The sequence below is a fragment of the Aythya ferina genome, assembly GCF_964211825.1.
Source record: "Aythya ferina genome assembly, chromosome: 20".
In the NCBI taxonomy this organism is placed as follows: Eukaryota; Metazoa; Chordata; class Aves; order Anseriformes; family Anatidae; genus Aythya; species Aythya ferina.
The window spans coordinates 4,453,329-4,471,340 of record NC_140318.1 but is presented as its reverse complement, the minus strand read 5'-3'; the positions used below and the strand labels follow the sequence as shown (position 1 = coordinate 4,471,340).

At 41.8% G+C, this 18,012-nt stretch overlaps 1 protein-coding gene across 7 annotated transcripts in view; it reads right to left on the bottom strand.

Moving 5' to 3' along the window:
• NUP214 (nucleoporin 214) overlaps positions 1-18,012 on the bottom strand; it is a gene marked incomplete at its 3' end in the record, with an annotated part of 44,417 nt that overhangs the window by 11,316 nt on the left and 15,089 nt on the right. For 4 of the 7 annotated variants that reach the window (XM_084493999.1, XM_084494002.1, XM_084493996.1 and 1 more), the window contains exons 18-31: positions 15,956-16,059; positions 15,247-15,429; positions 14,682-14,767; positions 14,502-14,585; positions 13,927-14,172; positions 13,087-13,248; positions 12,011-12,119; positions 11,789-11,836; positions 8,605-8,680; positions 7,812-7,920; positions 6,449-6,551; positions 5,173-5,246; positions 1,616-3,385; positions 71-141 (exon numbers count right to left, since the gene is read on the bottom strand). In XM_084493999.1, the coding sequence (XP_084350125.1) occupies positions 71-141; positions 1,616-3,385; positions 5,173-5,246; positions 6,449-6,551; positions 7,812-7,920; positions 8,605-8,680; positions 11,789-11,836; positions 12,011-12,119; positions 13,087-13,248; positions 13,927-14,172; positions 14,502-14,585; positions 14,682-14,767; positions 15,247-15,429; positions 15,956-16,059 (3,225 nt within the window). The remainder of the gene's footprint in view (positions 1-70; positions 142-1,615; positions 3,386-5,172; positions 5,247-6,448; positions 6,552-7,811; positions 7,921-8,604; positions 8,681-11,788; positions 11,837-12,010; positions 12,120-13,086; positions 13,249-13,926; positions 14,173-14,501; positions 14,586-14,681; positions 14,768-15,246; positions 15,430-15,955; positions 16,060-18,012) is intronic. The other 3 variants (XM_084494000.1, XM_084494001.1, XM_084493998.1) reach the window with 1 other exon arrangement.

Sequence of the window (18,012 nt, the reverse complement as noted above, 5' to 3'; positions counted from 1 at the left end):
CAGGTAGGATACCCCAGACAAGTCCACTCTGTAACAGTCCCTTGTTTCTGCAAACACAATAAATACTTGCCTGGCCAAAGACAGTGCCTCCAGTATTAGCTGCTTGCCCAAATACAGAACCTGTGTTGCTTGAGCCAAAGCCTGCCAAGAAAAGAAAAGGAGAATAAGTTACCAGAACTATTACTAGGATATGAGACAATTCAGGAAGGTGACACTAGTCCAGAACAGGGCAACACCACGGGTATCCCATGCCAAAACACATGGAACCAAATGATGTTACCAAATGTACCTAGGCTGGCCAAATTTAAAGTATATGCCAACAAATAATGGATTCCATTGAAAGTTTGTTTGAAAGTCATTGTCCTTTTCTCTCCAATTTAAAAACAAACAGAAAATAAAAGGCCTTTTCACTTGTGGGATTATTGTTACCAACATAAAAGAATTGTATTTCTGTTAACATTGCTGTAATAATGTTGCAAGTCATGAACAAGCACTGTAGCATTTTGATTTCCCCTGTGTAGAGAGGGATCTGAGCTTTGCTACCTAAAGATTTCTTTTATAGATAATGAAATGTTTTGATTAAAAAAAGAACTCCCCATTCCATTTCCCAGTTCACTTAAATGTGCATTTTGTAATAAAACTTGCAGTTGCTATAATTAGGAACACCTTTCTCAAGCAGAGTTCACTTCCCCCTATTTAACTATTCTCTGTTACTGTAGTTAAAATGAACAAGCAGTTTGCCTGCAGTGCCATCACTTTTAATTAAATGAGCCTAATTAGTTTTTCTTCCTTGAAAATACACGTTCCCTATTATTACTATGTACTTTTCACTTTTCCCTTGAAGGTCTCTAAAGATTTTAGAGACAAAGCTTTGGAAAAACACGACAATATATTGCAGCAATGGGGAGAACAAAAGGACTGACAAAGAAGGTTTGACCTCTGCCAGTATTCTATTTAACCGTGCAGACGGGTAGCGGATGGTTACGTTACTGCTATATTTGAGGTGCTTCCGAATGCAAAAGCAGATTTAACACTGTAGTTCCTCATTATCCCATCAATTTGAAGGCTTAACACATTTTTGCCATCCCAGATCCTGATATAATAACATACCTGGCTATACATCCACTGTTGCGTGGACTCTGCAGCCCCCTGAAAGCAGCACTGCACCTCCATTCACTCCCTTGATTATGGCCTCGGAACTGCCTCGGGACTTCAGTGTAGCCATTTACAACACACTAGTTTGAGAACTCGTACGCTATGTTGAATAAAACCCAATTCTTATGCCGATATACAGCACAATATGTAATTCAAAATTAAGTCTAGACAGACTTGGAAGTATAAGAGAAAGACAAGATTGAAAAGGCTACATTCAGTGGCCTCCTGATGAATATCAAAGCAGAGCAAAAGCTTCTTTGGTCTCCAACATTAGCTTCCTCCTCACGTGTGCTGCAGCTCCTATTCTTACTAATTGAAAAAAATACATCAAGTGCTATAGGGGAAAAAGGCATTAAAAAAAAAAAAAGAGGAGTCCTACTTTTCCCAGTGATATACTGCTTTCTTACTTCAGTCAGACAGCACTGCTGGAATGCTGCATCTCCCTGCGGTTTGCTCTTACCTGAAGCTTGGCAGAAGCTGAACCCAGCAGATGATGTAGTAGTGGTAACGGCGGCGGTGTTACCAAAGACAGAGCCCCCTTGCCCAAAGGTGCTGCTCTGCCCAAACACCGGAGGGCTGGTTTGTCCAAACAACCCACCCCCGGTGCTGGGGGATGGCTGTCCGAAGGAAAAGGAGCTCGCACTGTTGGTGCTAGCCGGTGCTCCAAACACACTGCCACTGCTTGAGGCTGCAGTGGAAGCCGCCGGCTGACCAAAGGCAGGCATTGTCCCAAATCCAGACTGGCTAAAGGTGAAACCACTTGAAGAACTGCTTGCTGGTTGCCCGAAAGTTGGTGCTTGCCCAAAGGCCGGCTGCCCAAAGCCCCCGGTAGTGGTGGTGCCAAAAGCAGAAGTACCAAACCCCGTGCTGGCAGCCTGCGTGGTAGCGGTGGCAGTGGACAAGGTACTGGTGGTGAGCTGCCCGAAGGGAGATGATGCTGTGGTACCTGCTGGTAGCTGTCCAAAAACTGATGGCGTGGAAGGAGTGGCAGTTGTGTCACCGGTAGGCTGGCTAAACGCAGAGCCAGAGGAGCTGGAATTTGGAGGCTGAGCGAACACTGAGGAGCCTGCAGATGTAGGGACAAACACAGAGGCTCCAACAGCTGGACTCTGAACACACGTAGTGACATCAGCAGCAGCAGCCAACGTGCTCGTGGGTTCTGCAGGAGAGGCAACGTTTGTCGCAGCGGTTGTTGCCGGGATGTTCTGATCTGGTGGGATGGACGCAGAGGCAGCAGATGGCACCAGGGCCTTCAAATCACTTGTGGGAGCAGCTGGAGTAGCAACGGCATCAGGTGGAGTTGCTACTGATGCGGTACTGGAGTCCACAGTGCTGGTGTCCCCGCCTGCTGCCTGGGGTAAAGTGGGTTCTTTGATGGACTCTGAAAGCTGTACCTGTGGCTGTGGCAACTGTGTACTTGGAGGTGAAGACCCAGCTGCTACAGCTTCGTTTTCAGATGTTTTTTCTGAAGCAGGCAGTAATTTGGCATCCCCTCCACCCTTACTAGAAGCTGCCGCAGGGGCAGCAGTTTGTGATGAACTCAGGAAGTTTCCAAACGAGAGGGACGTTGAAGCAGAGAGAGTGGAAGGGGTAGAGGTGGATGTGCTCATATTGTTTGCTTGCTGAAGACCAAACGAAAAGGTGGGTTTGTTTCCACCGGAGCCTCCAAGGTTAAATACCCCAGAAGACCCTGTGCTGGTTATCTGGATGTTGCCGAAGAGGCTGCCTGTAGCACTCGTGCTGACGGCCGTGGTTGCTGTGCCTGCTGACGTGACTGACAAAGAAGTGGCTTCTCCAGCCTTTCCTAACGACAGGGGGGCACTGAAGGTAAATCCAGAAGGTACTGTGGATGCTTTAGTTGACTGCGTTCCTGCAACACTGACGGATGGTGCTTTCGTGGTGGTCTTGATGTTATCATCTGCCTGGCCAACACGTAGTCCTGAGAAGCTCCCAAGAGTCTCCCCAGATAGATTGCTCTGAAACAAGTGATCCCCTGACTTAGATGGGGAGAGATCCAACTTGCCAGAGGCTGTGGAGGGAGCAGAAGACATTGTTGCAGCAGGTTTGGTTGACTGAGTGCCATCTGCTGAAGGGCTACTTGCTGCCACAGCTCCTGAAGCACTTGCTGGCTTGAGGGACCCAAAAGCAAAGGAGCTTTCAGGGACTGCTCCAAATTTGGAACCCCCAGCAAGCGAAAATGAATCAGGCTGGTTGGACTCCTTAGCAGGGGCTGTCAGTGAAAGACAAAAGGTACAAACTGAGTTATGGTATGCAAAGCTGATTCATCATTTTTTCAATAGCAGCAAGGTTTAGTGCTTTACAGACTGCAAAACAACGCTCTTGCCTAAAATCCGTAATGCCTCCTGGCAAACAGCTAACTGTCATTTCCACGTGCATTCAGTATTACAACAGTGGCATTTTCTGAAGCCGTTATGGACACTGTTACAGTGACAAACACTGTTACTTCTATGCCCCAGCTTCCCACTTAACCATCCTTTTCTCTCAAGTACAGACAATTTCCCTTTTTCAACAGCCAGATAACAAAGATCATGTACTTACAGACCATTCGTCAATAACACCATTTCTACCCTTTCTTACATGGTTCAGCAAAACAATTCCTGACACTCACTACAGAATTCTATGCGTAAACCAATGGCTCAGAAGAGAATTTAGGTCATAAAAGTACTTTCAGTACTTGAAAAATCTTTGTCAGAATCAAATCTTTCTGTATGAATTCAACCATTTATAGAGCACTGAACACTGTTTCTATGCAGTCCATTTTCAGCTTTGAAATACTAGAGAAAAACTCACAAATGTAGTTGCCAAAGCACTTTTAAGATATACTGCTATCCAACAGTGTGAAACTGCTGAAGGTTTAAGGGAGACTAAACCAGCTTTACTTGACGAATTGTCATTTCATTTCTGAGCACCACTGAAATTCTGGCTTGAAGACATTGCATTGGTGTTTGCACCATCGATCAATCTGGACAAGGTACAGGAAATCTGCATAGAGATCAACTCAGTGATCAAAAAGTTCTTAGCACTGGCACTACGATTGTCTTTTACCCTATATTATTACCAACACTGAAAAAAAGCATCATTTATTTCCTTCTGGGGCACTGAAATTCCTTCTGTTCTTCTTCCATCAGCAGCTAACAAAAGCAAAGGCACTTCTGCCATGGAGTAGAGTAAGGTAACTGCCCTCACCCAATGCTGTGCTTTACAGGTCTGTTTCCTGCCCCTCCCAATCCTCCTTTAATCTGTGTTATTTACTTAAACTTTCAGGTTAACTCAATCTTCAGATTTTAAGCCATGTTAGTTCTCTCTGCTTAAGGTCAATGGAGTATCAGTAGCATTGCTGTGGCCCACCATCTAGGGATATAAGCAAGCCAAGATTTGTTGCCAGAAGTGTTATCTTTTATTAGAGTAACCAACAGCACTGGAGGGGAGGGAGGGTGGGAGGAAGACTTTTGAGCACACAACCTCTTTTTCAAGGCTGAAACTAGAGGCAGTAAACTTCTAAACTATTACAAAAGCAGATGTATCAGGCCCCTCTTTCCAGATCAGGTGAACATGATCAACCTATGAAATGGAAAGGCAGCCCACATATTGTTAACTCAATTTTGTAAGTAACAAAAAGCTACCCCTAATATTCCCCTTCCATTACTAAATGTTCACTCCACTTCACGACAGCTTTCTATGTCAGGCCACCTTGGCAACTTTAAATCTACAGATTAAAGAGAAGAGGAAATGGCTACAGATATTACCCCTTTTCATAAATGAGTACCTCCTGGATGCTCTTGGCAGCAAATATTTTGCTTACTCTTAATTGAAAGGCAGGTGGCCTGGATTCTTGTCCATTACAGGGCATAATCCAACATACGTACACAATGTTACTGCAGCTATTGCAAATTTAATAATAAAAGTGCAACATAAAACAAGAACCAAATGAATTAGGAAGAGTAAGCATTCTCGTAGCAGACAAGAGATTTTGTCTGCACACTCTTCCAAACTAACCTTGTGAGGAAGTGAGGCTGGGCAGTGTCGGTGATGAAGTAGCTGATGTGACAACACCAAAATTAAACCCAGACCTAGCAGGAAAGAGGAGAAAGGGAAAGAATGACTTTGAGATTGACGTGTTGAAACTTCCAACCTTATGATTAACACAATGCTGAGCCTCAGATTTCCTGTACAAGTTTGTACTAAGTCAGACACACAGGCACATGTGTGCAAGAACAGTTTTTCCAACTAGATGGAAAAGCAGGCATGCAGACGGGCTTCCATTTGCTTCCCCTCCAACAAACCTTCTAGAGGGCTGAAGACAGTCAGAATTCAGATTTTTTTTGACCACCTCTCATCCTCCCATATTCTTTAATTTCTGCTGACTCTTTAGTCACCTTCATGAATAGACTACTTTTCAAGACACAACATGGAATTTGTCTTGTTGTTTCAAAATAATAAAAAAAAAAAAAAAAGCAATTCAGCAAGTTTGAACATTAGAACATATTTCCAGTCCTAGTTGGGAGTTCCAGCACTTCACATTAGAACATATTTCCAGTCCTAGTTGGGAGTTCCAGCACTTCTGTAGCTCAAAGCTTTTGCCAACACTGGAAACCTGTATAGGTATGCCCAGGTTAGAAAAAATATGGAAATTATTTGGAAACCATCTTCAGAGGTGATGAGTGTTAGTATGATCATATCCAATTTCTTCCCACTCTACTCTGGAAGTAGAAACCTCCAAGGTTCAACCTCTTGTCTTGTCACTGTGAAGCCAAAGTTCATTCTCACACGTCCCTGCACAACTTGCTTGGGATGATTTTCCTGCTACTGCTCTTTGTCACTAAATTAAGAATGGAGTTTTAAACCAGCTGAGGTCTTTTGCCTCTTCCTTAACGCCAAGATACAAGACACACAGTGTATGCTCTCTGACTCTATGAGATGTGGTGACTTGCAAAAACAGGCAGTGAACCCAGTGCATTCAACCATGAGCTAGTGTTTTCACCACAGTCATATTGCTCTAATCTCACATCATCACCTGACAACCTACCAGACAGCTGAGAAATACCACTACACACAGCTTATGATTTGTTTAACAGCCCACTATAAATAAACCAGTTTTGCCTTATTTGCTCTTCATTTTCTTGATTAGTTACAGATTGAGATGTTCAAAGTGACACAATATCATGTCAAATTCTCATAAACTTTCAATATTATGCAGCTTGTAGGTAACACTTGCTGGAACAGCCGACACCCTCATACTCAACTACAAAGAAATATTAAACTTCATACAGACCCCACAGAAGAAAATGAGAATGCCTTGTTGAGCTGTGCAGTTGTTGCTGGTACTGATGTCACTGTAGAAGTCACAGCTGTAACTGTTTTTACTGTCCCTTGTCCTGGAAGTTACAAGAGGAAACATTACAAAAAAGATGACAGCAGCGTATCATCCAACTATAATAAAGGAAGAAATAATTTCCATACAGTCTGCAATTTTATCAATTTGAAACAAAGGGCTTTGCCCCTTTAAGTCATATTTGTGCACAGAAACATTTCTGATGGTGTTACAACAGCACAGAATATCTGAATTATTTTGAAGATGTTAGGCAATAACATATCTGATTAAAACAAAGAGAGGTCTCGCTATCTTGACAATAAAAATTAAGTAATAAAATCAAGAAATCCTTGGTAAAATCTCTCATCAACATATCAAAACATATTTCAAGTAAAAAGGAAATGGAGCAAATTCAAGAGCTGACGTTTTCAATAAACCAAAATTTAAGAAGTGTTTGCTACAGTCAAATACAACTCTTAGCTATTTTTGCTGCTTCTCACCCCTGGCTAAAAGGCAACCTACATCCACAGATTAAAGTCAGAAAAGCAATAGAGATGAATTTCAGATATTTATGCAAGAGGCTTATAAAACCATGTCCAATGCAAGCTTTATCATCTAATACATATTAAAAATCAATTCCTTTCTTTCCCACGTTTCCTCTTCCCTTGTTTGCACTAAATGAACGTTTCTTTCTTTGTAAGCTTCTAAACAAAACGTGTGAGACTACAGAATCTGAATTGGTTTTAAAGTTGGTCCTACAGCCTAGTACTCAGCAGAGCCAGCACCCAACTTAACTTATTTCAGGCAAGTAAGTGCAAGCTTAGGTCAGGTATTCCTACAATGCTGAAACCTATAGCATAGAAATACTCAAGTCAAGCACAGCATATAAAAAACTATTCCTGTTACTTCGGGAAGTAATCACCTTCCTGCAAGAATGCAGGATCTTCTCACATTTAAAAAATAAAATGTGAAGGACAGATGCTTGTCATTTGCTGTCAAAAAACAGTAGCCTTTGGTTTGATGCACTTTCACTGTTACTTGTTAAAGGTTACAGATTCTGAGACCACTCTGAAAGAGGAATCTGAATTCTAGGATTGCTGAATTCTACATGCAGGCACTCAGAAAAAATACAGGGCTGTGCACAACACCTCTTCCCTGCCGTTCTGTACTTTGTTTTTCCAAATTCTCCTCCTCCATATTAGCATAGCAGCCTCTCAATGGAGGCAGACCTTTTTTTACCTGTCTTCATTCTCTGGACTGTACACCCTGACAGGTGGCAAGAGACACTCAGGCCTTACTTCTATCTCCACCATGGAGAACTCACCTGAGATTTTGTTGCCAGATGACGTTGGACCAGGTGTAGATGCCATAGGACAAGGTGCAGACACAGAGGAAGGTATAGTTTGTCCCTTCAGTGAGCTTGCTAGAGGTGTCTGAAAACAAAAACACTTCAGGTCAACGTAGTCTGAGGATTAACAAAGGCCCTTCTGATCTTGGTCTGATACGATGAGAGTCAGGCAAAGACTTGAGAATGAACTAGAGCAAGTACTTGGCAGAACCTCCCATCTTGGGTCCAGATGTCTTTACAGTTAAATACAGGGTCAATGCTCAACTTTTTCAACAAGTCTCTTCCAGAGGCTGGTAAGCCTCCATGTGCAACAGCTCACTGATTCCAGGAGACAGAGACTGCTGGCATGGTTTTCCAATGTGTGGGAATAAAACCTAGCAGCTTGTCCACCATTAAGAAATGTTTTCAATAAAATATTAATAAAAATAAAATAGGGAAACTGTCTCCCCTGATTACCTGACACTTCTTTTTGGTCAAATTTGGGTATATTTAACACAGTTTCCTTTGTTAGCTGCAACCCTTACTGATGCAAGGCCATGGCCATTGGAAAACTGCAAGATTCTTCCAAAGAGAAAAGGCAAGACATAACAAAGATAAACCTGACCCCACCCTGTCAAGGTCACAGATAAATAAATGCTTTGCCAAGAATGTATGGCAAGCTGTGAAAAGAGGCTGTTAGATTACCTGTTCACCAACAATTACACCCCAAACTTTACTGAACATGCCCAGGTACAGTAATCCAAAGGAAAAGAGCTCTATACCAAGATACCTGTTTAGCTTGATTTGTAGCAACAGTTGCCAAAACCTGGTGGACTGCCTGGGCTGCAGAGTGAGGAACTGATGATCTTAAAAAGAAAAATTAAAATGTTAAATGAATGATTATTCTAGAAGTAATTTGCTTGCCTCTCAAAAAGCACAGCTTCCAGAAGTCTCAAACAACCACCGTTATTACAGATTCCACACACAACTCCAAACGAACAAATCTGATTAGGGAATAAACCTCTTAAATGAATCAGCCACATTTAACAAAGGAAGACTGCAAATGCATTTAAAGCTCTAGACTTAAGTGATCAAGTCTTCTCCACACACTCATCTCTGAAGAGAGTCAAGCCTTTCTATTTTACGAGCATCCGATGAAAAAATCAGCAGGTAAGGGGATTACAATTTTATGCCTAGTGGATAACAAATGTAAGAAGCTTCCTTTATAGTGCAGAGCCTAGACAAGTGCACGCAAGTACATTCAACTCTCAGAAATGCTGAGCAAGGTGCGAAAGCTGTGGGAAGAAGAAAAAAAAAATAGTGCTTCATGTCTTTGAAGTGTAGTATTAGAATTAATGAAGTCATGACAAGAAGTGTGATAAGACTAACCTACATTCTCCAACTTGAGTTTGGAATTTTGACCATGAAATAAACTGTACAGCAGAGCCCACAATTACTGCAGCATAACAGCTGCTTCTAAGGTGAAGCATCCTACATGCTGTGGGCCATAAATGCAGTTAATCACTATAACAGCCATCTAGTTTTAACATCTCCTCAAGTCTGTGGCTCACCAGCTTAGTGCCAGAAGCCTCCAGAAGCAGAACGAATTCAACACTTGATTGCATTCTCTTGGTCTCTTACCCAAGTAGAGTCCTTCCATCTTGACACAGGCCAGGTGTTCCCTAATGCAATAAGGGATCTCTATCCTATAGAAAGGGCCAATTGTCACAAACCCCAGACAGTAGGTGAATCCGGGCATTAAAAGTTCTATGTCTCAAAGCACGAGAACTCCCAGATTGCATCGACTATTTGGTCAGCTACGGGCTAGTTCACAGAAGATTCCTACTGTATTCCAAAGGAAGAGGACTTCCAAAGGAAGAGGACACATGCATGCAACAATGATTTATCTCAGACTGAGTTTCATGTCTTTAAGATCTTCACATTTCTATTAAGTCCTTCCTTCCAGCAACTAGATCTCTTTGTGTTGCATGGCCTGGATTTGCCTTCTGCCCAGAGGGAACAGTGTAAGAGCACACACTTCAGAAATTTCAGGTTAGCACTGGAAAGAGCCCAGTTTGGGAAGATGCAGCTCTAAATTTCAAGTTCATACAAACCCTGGACAAAGAATGACACACGAAGTCTGTGAAATTCATGATAGCGAGGCACCTTTTTCCCAGAAAGGTCTCAAGATCACTTGACCCACAGCTTCTCTGACAATATAAAGGCTGGTTTCGATTTCAGTTTGAAGACTTTATATGAATAATTGGACTGGGACCACCAACATACCTAGTCACAAGCCACTGCACAACTGGTAACAACTGAAAAATCATTACTGCTCAACAACCTGAAGAGTGTGCTGTGGTGGCGAAAGACAGCCAGTATGTCTGAAGTAACAAAAACTAGCGTATTAACTTTGCTAGGTGAATGCTCTTTATTTTAGTGCTCAATCTGACTGCCAGGCACAGGTTCATTTGGGTAGAATTTTTAGTTTGTACTTTTTATGAGGTCAGCTGTAAAATAAGACTGTAAAAAGCCTTCAAGATATCTATCTGGTGCTCTGCACATTAGAGAGATCAATCGATACTGTGAGTCTAAAGCTTTTTCAAAGTAAGACAGGTCTTTATCTACAGTTCAAGTGAACACCAATCTCAGATACGTATCTCTCACTCATGTCTTTGTCTATGCACAGCCAGCACTCTTTACTTTTTTCATTGTATATTTGATGGAGACAGGAGACTCTTTAAAACAATTTTACAGATAACCCATTTAAAGCAGGCAGAGAACTCTTTCCTGCCATAACGCTGTTCTTAGCAAAATTTCTCAAGCAGAGCTGTTGGAAAATTTAATTTTCAAAAGGTATTATTACATCCACACACATGCCCTCAACCAGTTTACTACTTTTAGGAGAAAATACAATAGTAAACATATCCCAAACTGTTTCCTAATTAAAATGCAGAAGAATCCCTGGTTTAACTTTCAAGGTCATCAGTTGAGATCCACCAGTGTAAGACTGTTCCATTTTTGAAAGGCTGCATCACAAGAATTTCACTTTCTTCTTTGACAGTGAAGAGTATGTTTCTGTTTTTTAAACAAGTGTGTAATGTAATAACAGAAGTCATCCCGAGAGCTGCACGTATAGCCCCCAATTATGTGGACAAAACATTTGCAGCTCCACATGGACTTTAATCAGATAAAGATGATGATTTATCCTGGTTTTAATGCCTTTGCACCATGACATAAGTGCAGTAACGCCAAGTTTGCTCAAGGCTTTTCAGTAATGCCCTTGCCACTCCAGCCCAGAAAAAGTCACGTATTATCTTGGTCTTAAGCAATGGTAGGAACATGGAGCAAAGACAGTTTCAAGGTCAGTACCATGACAGGGAAAGAGACTAGTGCTGTGGCTGATAACAGAGCCTGTTGATAAGACAGACATCTCTGGAATGAGCTGAGCTGGCTGTTGTCTGTAGGAGGCAGAGAGCAGGAAAGCCAAGAGTTACAGCTAACTCATGAAAAATCTTAAATTCAAGGTTAAATTCCAGAAGCCAGCATTCATAATTTCCTCACAAGGATGACGGCTTTGCAGCTCTATATTTTTCCAAATTGATCAGCCTTTATTGACACCTAGCCCTTTGGTAAAGATTCTTATTTCAAGAAATTGAAGACAAGTTTCAAAAGAAGCAAGCATGCAGTTCTCCTTCTCTCTGCGTGAGAGTCAGGGAACAGAAAGGAGAGGCTTAACCCCAGAGGTTTTCTCTGTAACAGACAAGGAAGTAGAAAGAACTGGACTGCTTAAGCTCACAGACCAAGGACGGTGACAGAGAGGTGCACCTCCCTCACAGAAAGAGGCAGAACAGTATAGGTGACTGGAGAGACACCAGATCCCAAGTGCATGTTAGCAATCAAAGCACTAGATTCCACCAGGAGGGAATGCACTAAAACGTATTTCATAGACCAGTGGAGAAGGATGTTAATACCGGTCTTGTTGTTTGTTCATGCCAAACATTAGCAAATCCTCGAACGACCTGGAAAGAATGTATTTCTTCCTTTCATTACACAAACTCAAGGCTTAATGTAAAGTGGATACATTTAGAGATAAGTCAGAACACATAAAATACTACTGCTGCTCCCCACTGGTGTGTGCGCTCTACTGCAAATATTAGCAAAGGCTACCAGAAAAAAGGGGAGAACCCACTTACCCTATTACTGCAGAGACGGCTGGAGTCAACGCACCAGTCTTCAGTTCTCGCACATTTACCACCTGAGGAACGTTTTTCAGAGTTGATTCAGTCAAGGAGGTGCTTACAGCTTTAAGGGAAAAAGGGAAAAAAAAGGGGGTAAATATCTTCTCCATACTAAGCATTACAATCTATATAGTGTCTCAGAGTAATGCCAGAAGAAACCCAGGTAAGTTTCTAGAAGGTATATGGTATATCTGGCCCACACTGTTGGCCATCTCAGCCTTCAGTAAGGACATTAAAGAAGTGGGCAGCTTCTCACAGAGCTCGTACATTTTTCCTTGTTGGCTGTCCAAATCTAATTACACTTACTAACTGTCCCTTACCTACATCATAATATCATGGGTTAACAGAAATGACCTACCTAATTACACCCCAGCATCTGCCAGAATTCACATCATTAGTCCATTTTGTGCACTTATGCTCTCCTTGGGCAAGGAAAATAAACTAAATTAATTCTTCTACCAGTAACTGAATTTTGTTTCTTTTTCTGCACTGATGTTACAATATTGCAGAAGCATCCAGGAATGTCTAAAACCAAACAAAAAAAGCTTAAATTGGGGAACCTTTCTCGTATCAACTCAGAACCTTACAAACATACCCAAAGCTTAACTCAACAGTTCAACTTTTCAATATTAAAACTCTTTTACAGTACACATTGGTAACTGCATAGCTAACAAAAAGAGTTATTAGTATGGGCCAGCAACGTCATTTCTCTGCTTTCCAACAGTGTCTAGAGTTTCTTGCATGCAGATCAATTGGTTCTCCAGCTGTGCAAGAATCTCTTAAGTCATTGACTTCTCCGCCAGAGCACAGATCAGAAGGGGTACAATGAAACCTGAAGTGGGAGTTTTTCAGGTATTTTGTACTAGTAGCTTACAGGAAGAAGGAAGACAAAAAAGACTGGATAGCTCAGAGGCTGCAACATACAGAGATGTGTTGCACTGTGATGGTCTTCTCCTTTTCAAGCACTAAATTCCCATGAAATTCACATTCAAATGCTCAGAGGTCACTTGGATAATTAGCCATCCTTTTACCTGGGGCCTGGCTAGCCATCTGCCTCCGCAGAGCTGCTGCAGCAGCTGCTTGTGGTGCTGGAACAGTGACGGTGGGAGCAGGGGCCCCATGCTTCACAGTCTTTGTTGCAAGCATTGTGCTGTCTGCCCCTTGTGGTATGATTCTGTTTGAAGACGTAGGCACTATAAATGCAAACAAAAATATTACAGCTCATTGTATCTCTTCAACTCAGAAAGATGTGAAAGCCTTTGATGAACTACAGTTCCTGTGAGTACACAGCTCCCTTTTGACAAGGCTGACCCACATGCTTTTTAAACAATCAACTCTATCTGGCACAGACAGTTTCAGTATTCCAATGAATTCGGCAAGTAAATCGAAGCAGCTGTCATTTCAATGCATTAGATGACTTTCAGTTTGTTGTTACAGTCAATTCTGCTGACAGCTTATTTTTCATTTAGGGAGGTTCATGTTCTCTGACTACAGAGATGAAAAAAACCTCTCAGACAAGGAAGCATATGCAAACAGTTCTTACTGTTTCTGGTCTCACTTAGTCCATTCCCACCAAATGCAGAAGTGCTTCAGTCTCCTGTATTTTGAGGCATTATTTTAAGAAATATTTGCCCTTAAGGCAAATTACTAAAGGAAGACAGTGCCACCTACAGCCAGTACAATCTAAAAGTAACAGGCTGTCAGAAAAGTACAGCCAATGAAGCTCTGCTAACTACTTCTGGAAACTTGGGAACATAAACCTGCATGCTGCAATCTCATTAATACGGGACTTGAAGCACTGTATCCATTACCAGTGCTTCAAGATACTGATAAGAACATGTACAGAACAAGAGACTGCAAAAACAACTCACACAAAGTACCCAGGGAGGGGTGCTGTTTCCCAAAGGGCAGAGACTGAGCCATCAAACCAGGCTGGACAGATGGAGTACGGACCACAGGGGCATGGCGAGGGACTTGGACTGGAGCAGCCTCTTCTTCCTGGTCTGCCACCTGTGGGTCCTCATTTTCCAGAGACTGGGAAACTGAGGATGTTGAACTGACTTCATCCAACTCTTCGTAGTATCTTGTGGACAAAAAGGCAGATCGGGACAAATTTGCTGCAATACCAGAAAAAAAAAAAAAAGAATCATGCGTGTGTGTTAAAGTGAGGGAACCATCCAGCCTAACAGACATACATCCCATTTTAGGATGCTATTCTATTGACCTGTTTTAACCCTACATTGCTAGGATTTGACTTCTTAACTGCCAGGAAAAGCAACTTTTGGTGAGACAGTAAATGAAGGAAATTCTTATTGAGAGCAGATGAGGGAGCAGGAAGGGAGAAGAAGGCATTGAGAAGCGAGACACTGCCAAAAACTGGTGCCCACAGCAGATAAGTCACCCTCCTAGAAAGCATTTCAGACTTTTATGGTAGCTAAAGGTTTACCTGGAGCTGTAGACCTAACTGGTGGAGTCTTCCTCTTGGCTAGAAAATTCCTCAACTGTGCCTGTTTCACAGGGGATAATTTAGCTGGAAAATAGAAAAAAGTTATTAGTCTATACCAAAGCGCAAGTAAATAATAATAAATAAAATCATTTATCCGTGAATATCAGGAAAAGACATTACCAGGTACTTTAGGCAGTGGTTTGGTGTGTGATTCCAAGGTAGTTTTCATCAAGGCATTCCGCAGGCTTTCAAGGTCACTGTCGAAACTGGGACACGGCAGAGCAGTGAAAAAACACAATCAGGAGAAAGAAACCAACCAAAGCAGGAACAAAAGAGAGCCAAAAGGAGTCACTAGAACCACTGGCTTAGAACAGTTGGCTCCTTTAGATACTGTGCTATTTAAACACACATTGCTTGAATTACATTGAGGAGTCAAAGAGCCATTCATTTCTTCCCCCAAATTCAGACAAAAACAGCAATGCCTCAACCCAGACGTTTAATTGTCCTGTTTACACTACTATAAAAATGTAACTTTCAGGGGAAATTTCTGATAAGCAAACACTACATCACAGAATATAAACAATGAGCTTCTGTATTACCTGGCCATAGCTCAGTACCCGTTTAGGACATCCTGCTCTCCCCTACCACGTCCACAAAACATCATTCTTTGGAGGACACACCCTTGCATGCTGCTGGGGACAAGAGCAGAGTGGCAACACCACTCACAAACTGGTGTTTCACATACCTTTGAGCACTGCTAAGAGAAGACGTATCGCTGGGAACACTCCACTGAGATGTCTGGTTATATAATCGGAGCTGCTGTAGGCTGTTCACCAATTGATTTAGTCTCTTCCTCTGCTGATTGATTATTTCCCGGTTATTAGCCAGGGTGTTAAACAAGGTCTCTCGCTCAGGAACAATCAAACGCCTTCAGACAGCAAATCAAGAGACAGGGATAAAGACCATGCTACATATCTGGCCACAAGCAGACATGTCTATACAAAGCTGTTTTTTGGTTCTAGCTACTTAAACTCCATGAAGTCAAACACAGTTTGGTCTGAGCACCACTGCAGTTCTGTTCTTTTCAAATGCACATTTCTCCTTTGGACATGCCGAAAGTTTATTCATTTACTAGAATATGTTATCTATTAGAAAGGTTGAATTAGCTACCACCAGTGTGCTTGGTCCCAAAGGAGTTTATTTTACAGGTTTTTCCATAAGCACTGTTTACGTCATGCAGGGAGATGCAGCAAGCACGTAACAAACTCATGAAGCCGAGTTGTGTGAACCTACAGCTTGCCAGTTAGGTATCTTAGCTGAGCTTTAATCATAAATCCCTCAAAAAAAAGACTGTACTATGAAATGGAAAAAGACTTTTGTCTGTTGATTAAGGACTAACATCTGAATCACTGACAAGTTCCTCACAGTTCTGTATTCCAATTTCAGTTACGTACTTCTGCTTTCTCTTCTGTTCCAGGTGCCGATCCCACTCCAAATCCAGAACATCATTCACATCCTGGACAGCAAACTTCACATACTGGTGCAGGCGTCTAATTTCCTGCCATGTAAAATAAAAACAGACTTTAATTGACTTCAGAAATCTGTTTCAGCTGAAGAAGTTGAAGACCCATTGGCTCATTCAGTCCACGCCATGTGACACTTTCCCATATTTCTGCCTGGAAAGTTTTATCCAGCACAACAGAACTCAACACAATGAAAACGTATTTATTAATTAGCAGAGGAGTACGTAACATCCTCGGCCCAGCCATTTTATCCCAACTCTACACTAGAAATAAGACTTTCCGTAGTGTTTGCAAAATACTGCCAGGACTTTTCAGAAAGGGTGGTACAAACATCAGGCATTGTACAAAACAAACCTTATTTCAAACCTTATTTCCAACAGATGAGTCACTCGTTCCCACTTTACACTGTTGAAGCATCTAACAATTATAGGTGATCAAAGCCTGGCACGCTATTCACATGGCTCTGGGATACCAGCATTTACAGATTATGATTCATTAAAGCATTCAGGAATGCTCATAACTCCCACATTAAGGCAAGGAATTAACTTGATTTTTATAGGTAGAAAAAAAAAAATAAGGCACAGAGAGCATAAAGTGACTTATCCATGACCACATGGTTGCACAACTGGCACAACTAAGCCAGAGATCTCTGGCTACAAGACCTGCTCCCTAAATGAAACCAGCCTTCTGTCTCATAATTGTCATCCCTCCAACCTGTCACAGCACGAACATCTCTTTAATTCCCATCTCGTAAAATGGAAACTGCACTTGGTTTCAGCCCATCTCAACAGAATGTTCCCTTAAATGCAATGAGGAACCAGCCAAGTAACATTGTTTGGGAAGGATTCCATGACAACCATTTTCAAGATACAGCATGAAATTTAAATATGGCATACCCAACCTGAAACCAAATCCAGTACTACTGTGGGCTTAGTTTACACATTACGAAGCACAGGTTTCCTCTCCAGCTATTAAACATCATACAGCGGCAGCTCTCTGAGCAGCAAGTCAATATGGCTGGATATCAGAAAAGCCCCAGGGTCTTTATTTTATTTTTTTTTTAAGAAGCTTCATTTAAAGCTAGCATAATAAATTGATCAAGAGAGCACTATTGAGCCAGGAGAAGAGGGGTGATGCAAACTGAATAAAGTTTATGTCAGATCAAGCTGTCTTTCTAACAAACTCCCAGAAACTTGACCTGAAAACTCTCCTTACATTCCAGTTCATTTCCACTTCCCTCCTACTCTGTCGTTCTTTCCACGTGATCGTCTGTCTACACGAGTGAAACATGCCTTTCAAGTTTATCAGCCCTCTCAAGTCACAAGCATAAGCTCGAAAAGTCACAGGAAAATGAGACAAAGAAGGCAGAAAATTAAGACTGAATCAATCTGCAGAGTCCAGGTGAAAATTACATATCAGACCTAAAGGAAGTTGCTTCATGTCAGCTGATGCCTAGTAACTGCGTGCACGTTCTTAATTCCTACTGTAACAAAGACGACATTCAATTATGTCTTCAGCCTGCTAGACAAACTCCTTAAGGAGAACTTATCAATGTACAAAAGACCAAGTATCATTTGGAGAGCACATTCAGCCTATTTTGCCTAGGGTTAAATAGCCCTCTCAGTGCTTCACCCCGGTTTCTTTCATGCCTTTGAAAGCCTCTTCAGGAACTGCTGGTTATCTTCTCCTTTGTGCCCAAGCTTTTAGAGTATCATTTAACTTTAGGCTCAGTCATCCACAAAATTAACCACACAATTTCGGTAAATCATAGTAAGTCATCAAGTTATTCTAAAAGGCACTTTTAGATACAAGTAATTCCAAGAACTCTTCCACACCGTGTTGAAAAGATATTCCTTTAGCTGAAATCCCTGAACAAACACTACAGACTGAGAAGGAACAGGGAGTCAAGAGTCAGGTACTAAGGTTAGAACGGACTTGGATCTCAGGTGAGATACTTCCCTTCAGCAGGAATTTTGTCTCATTACAGA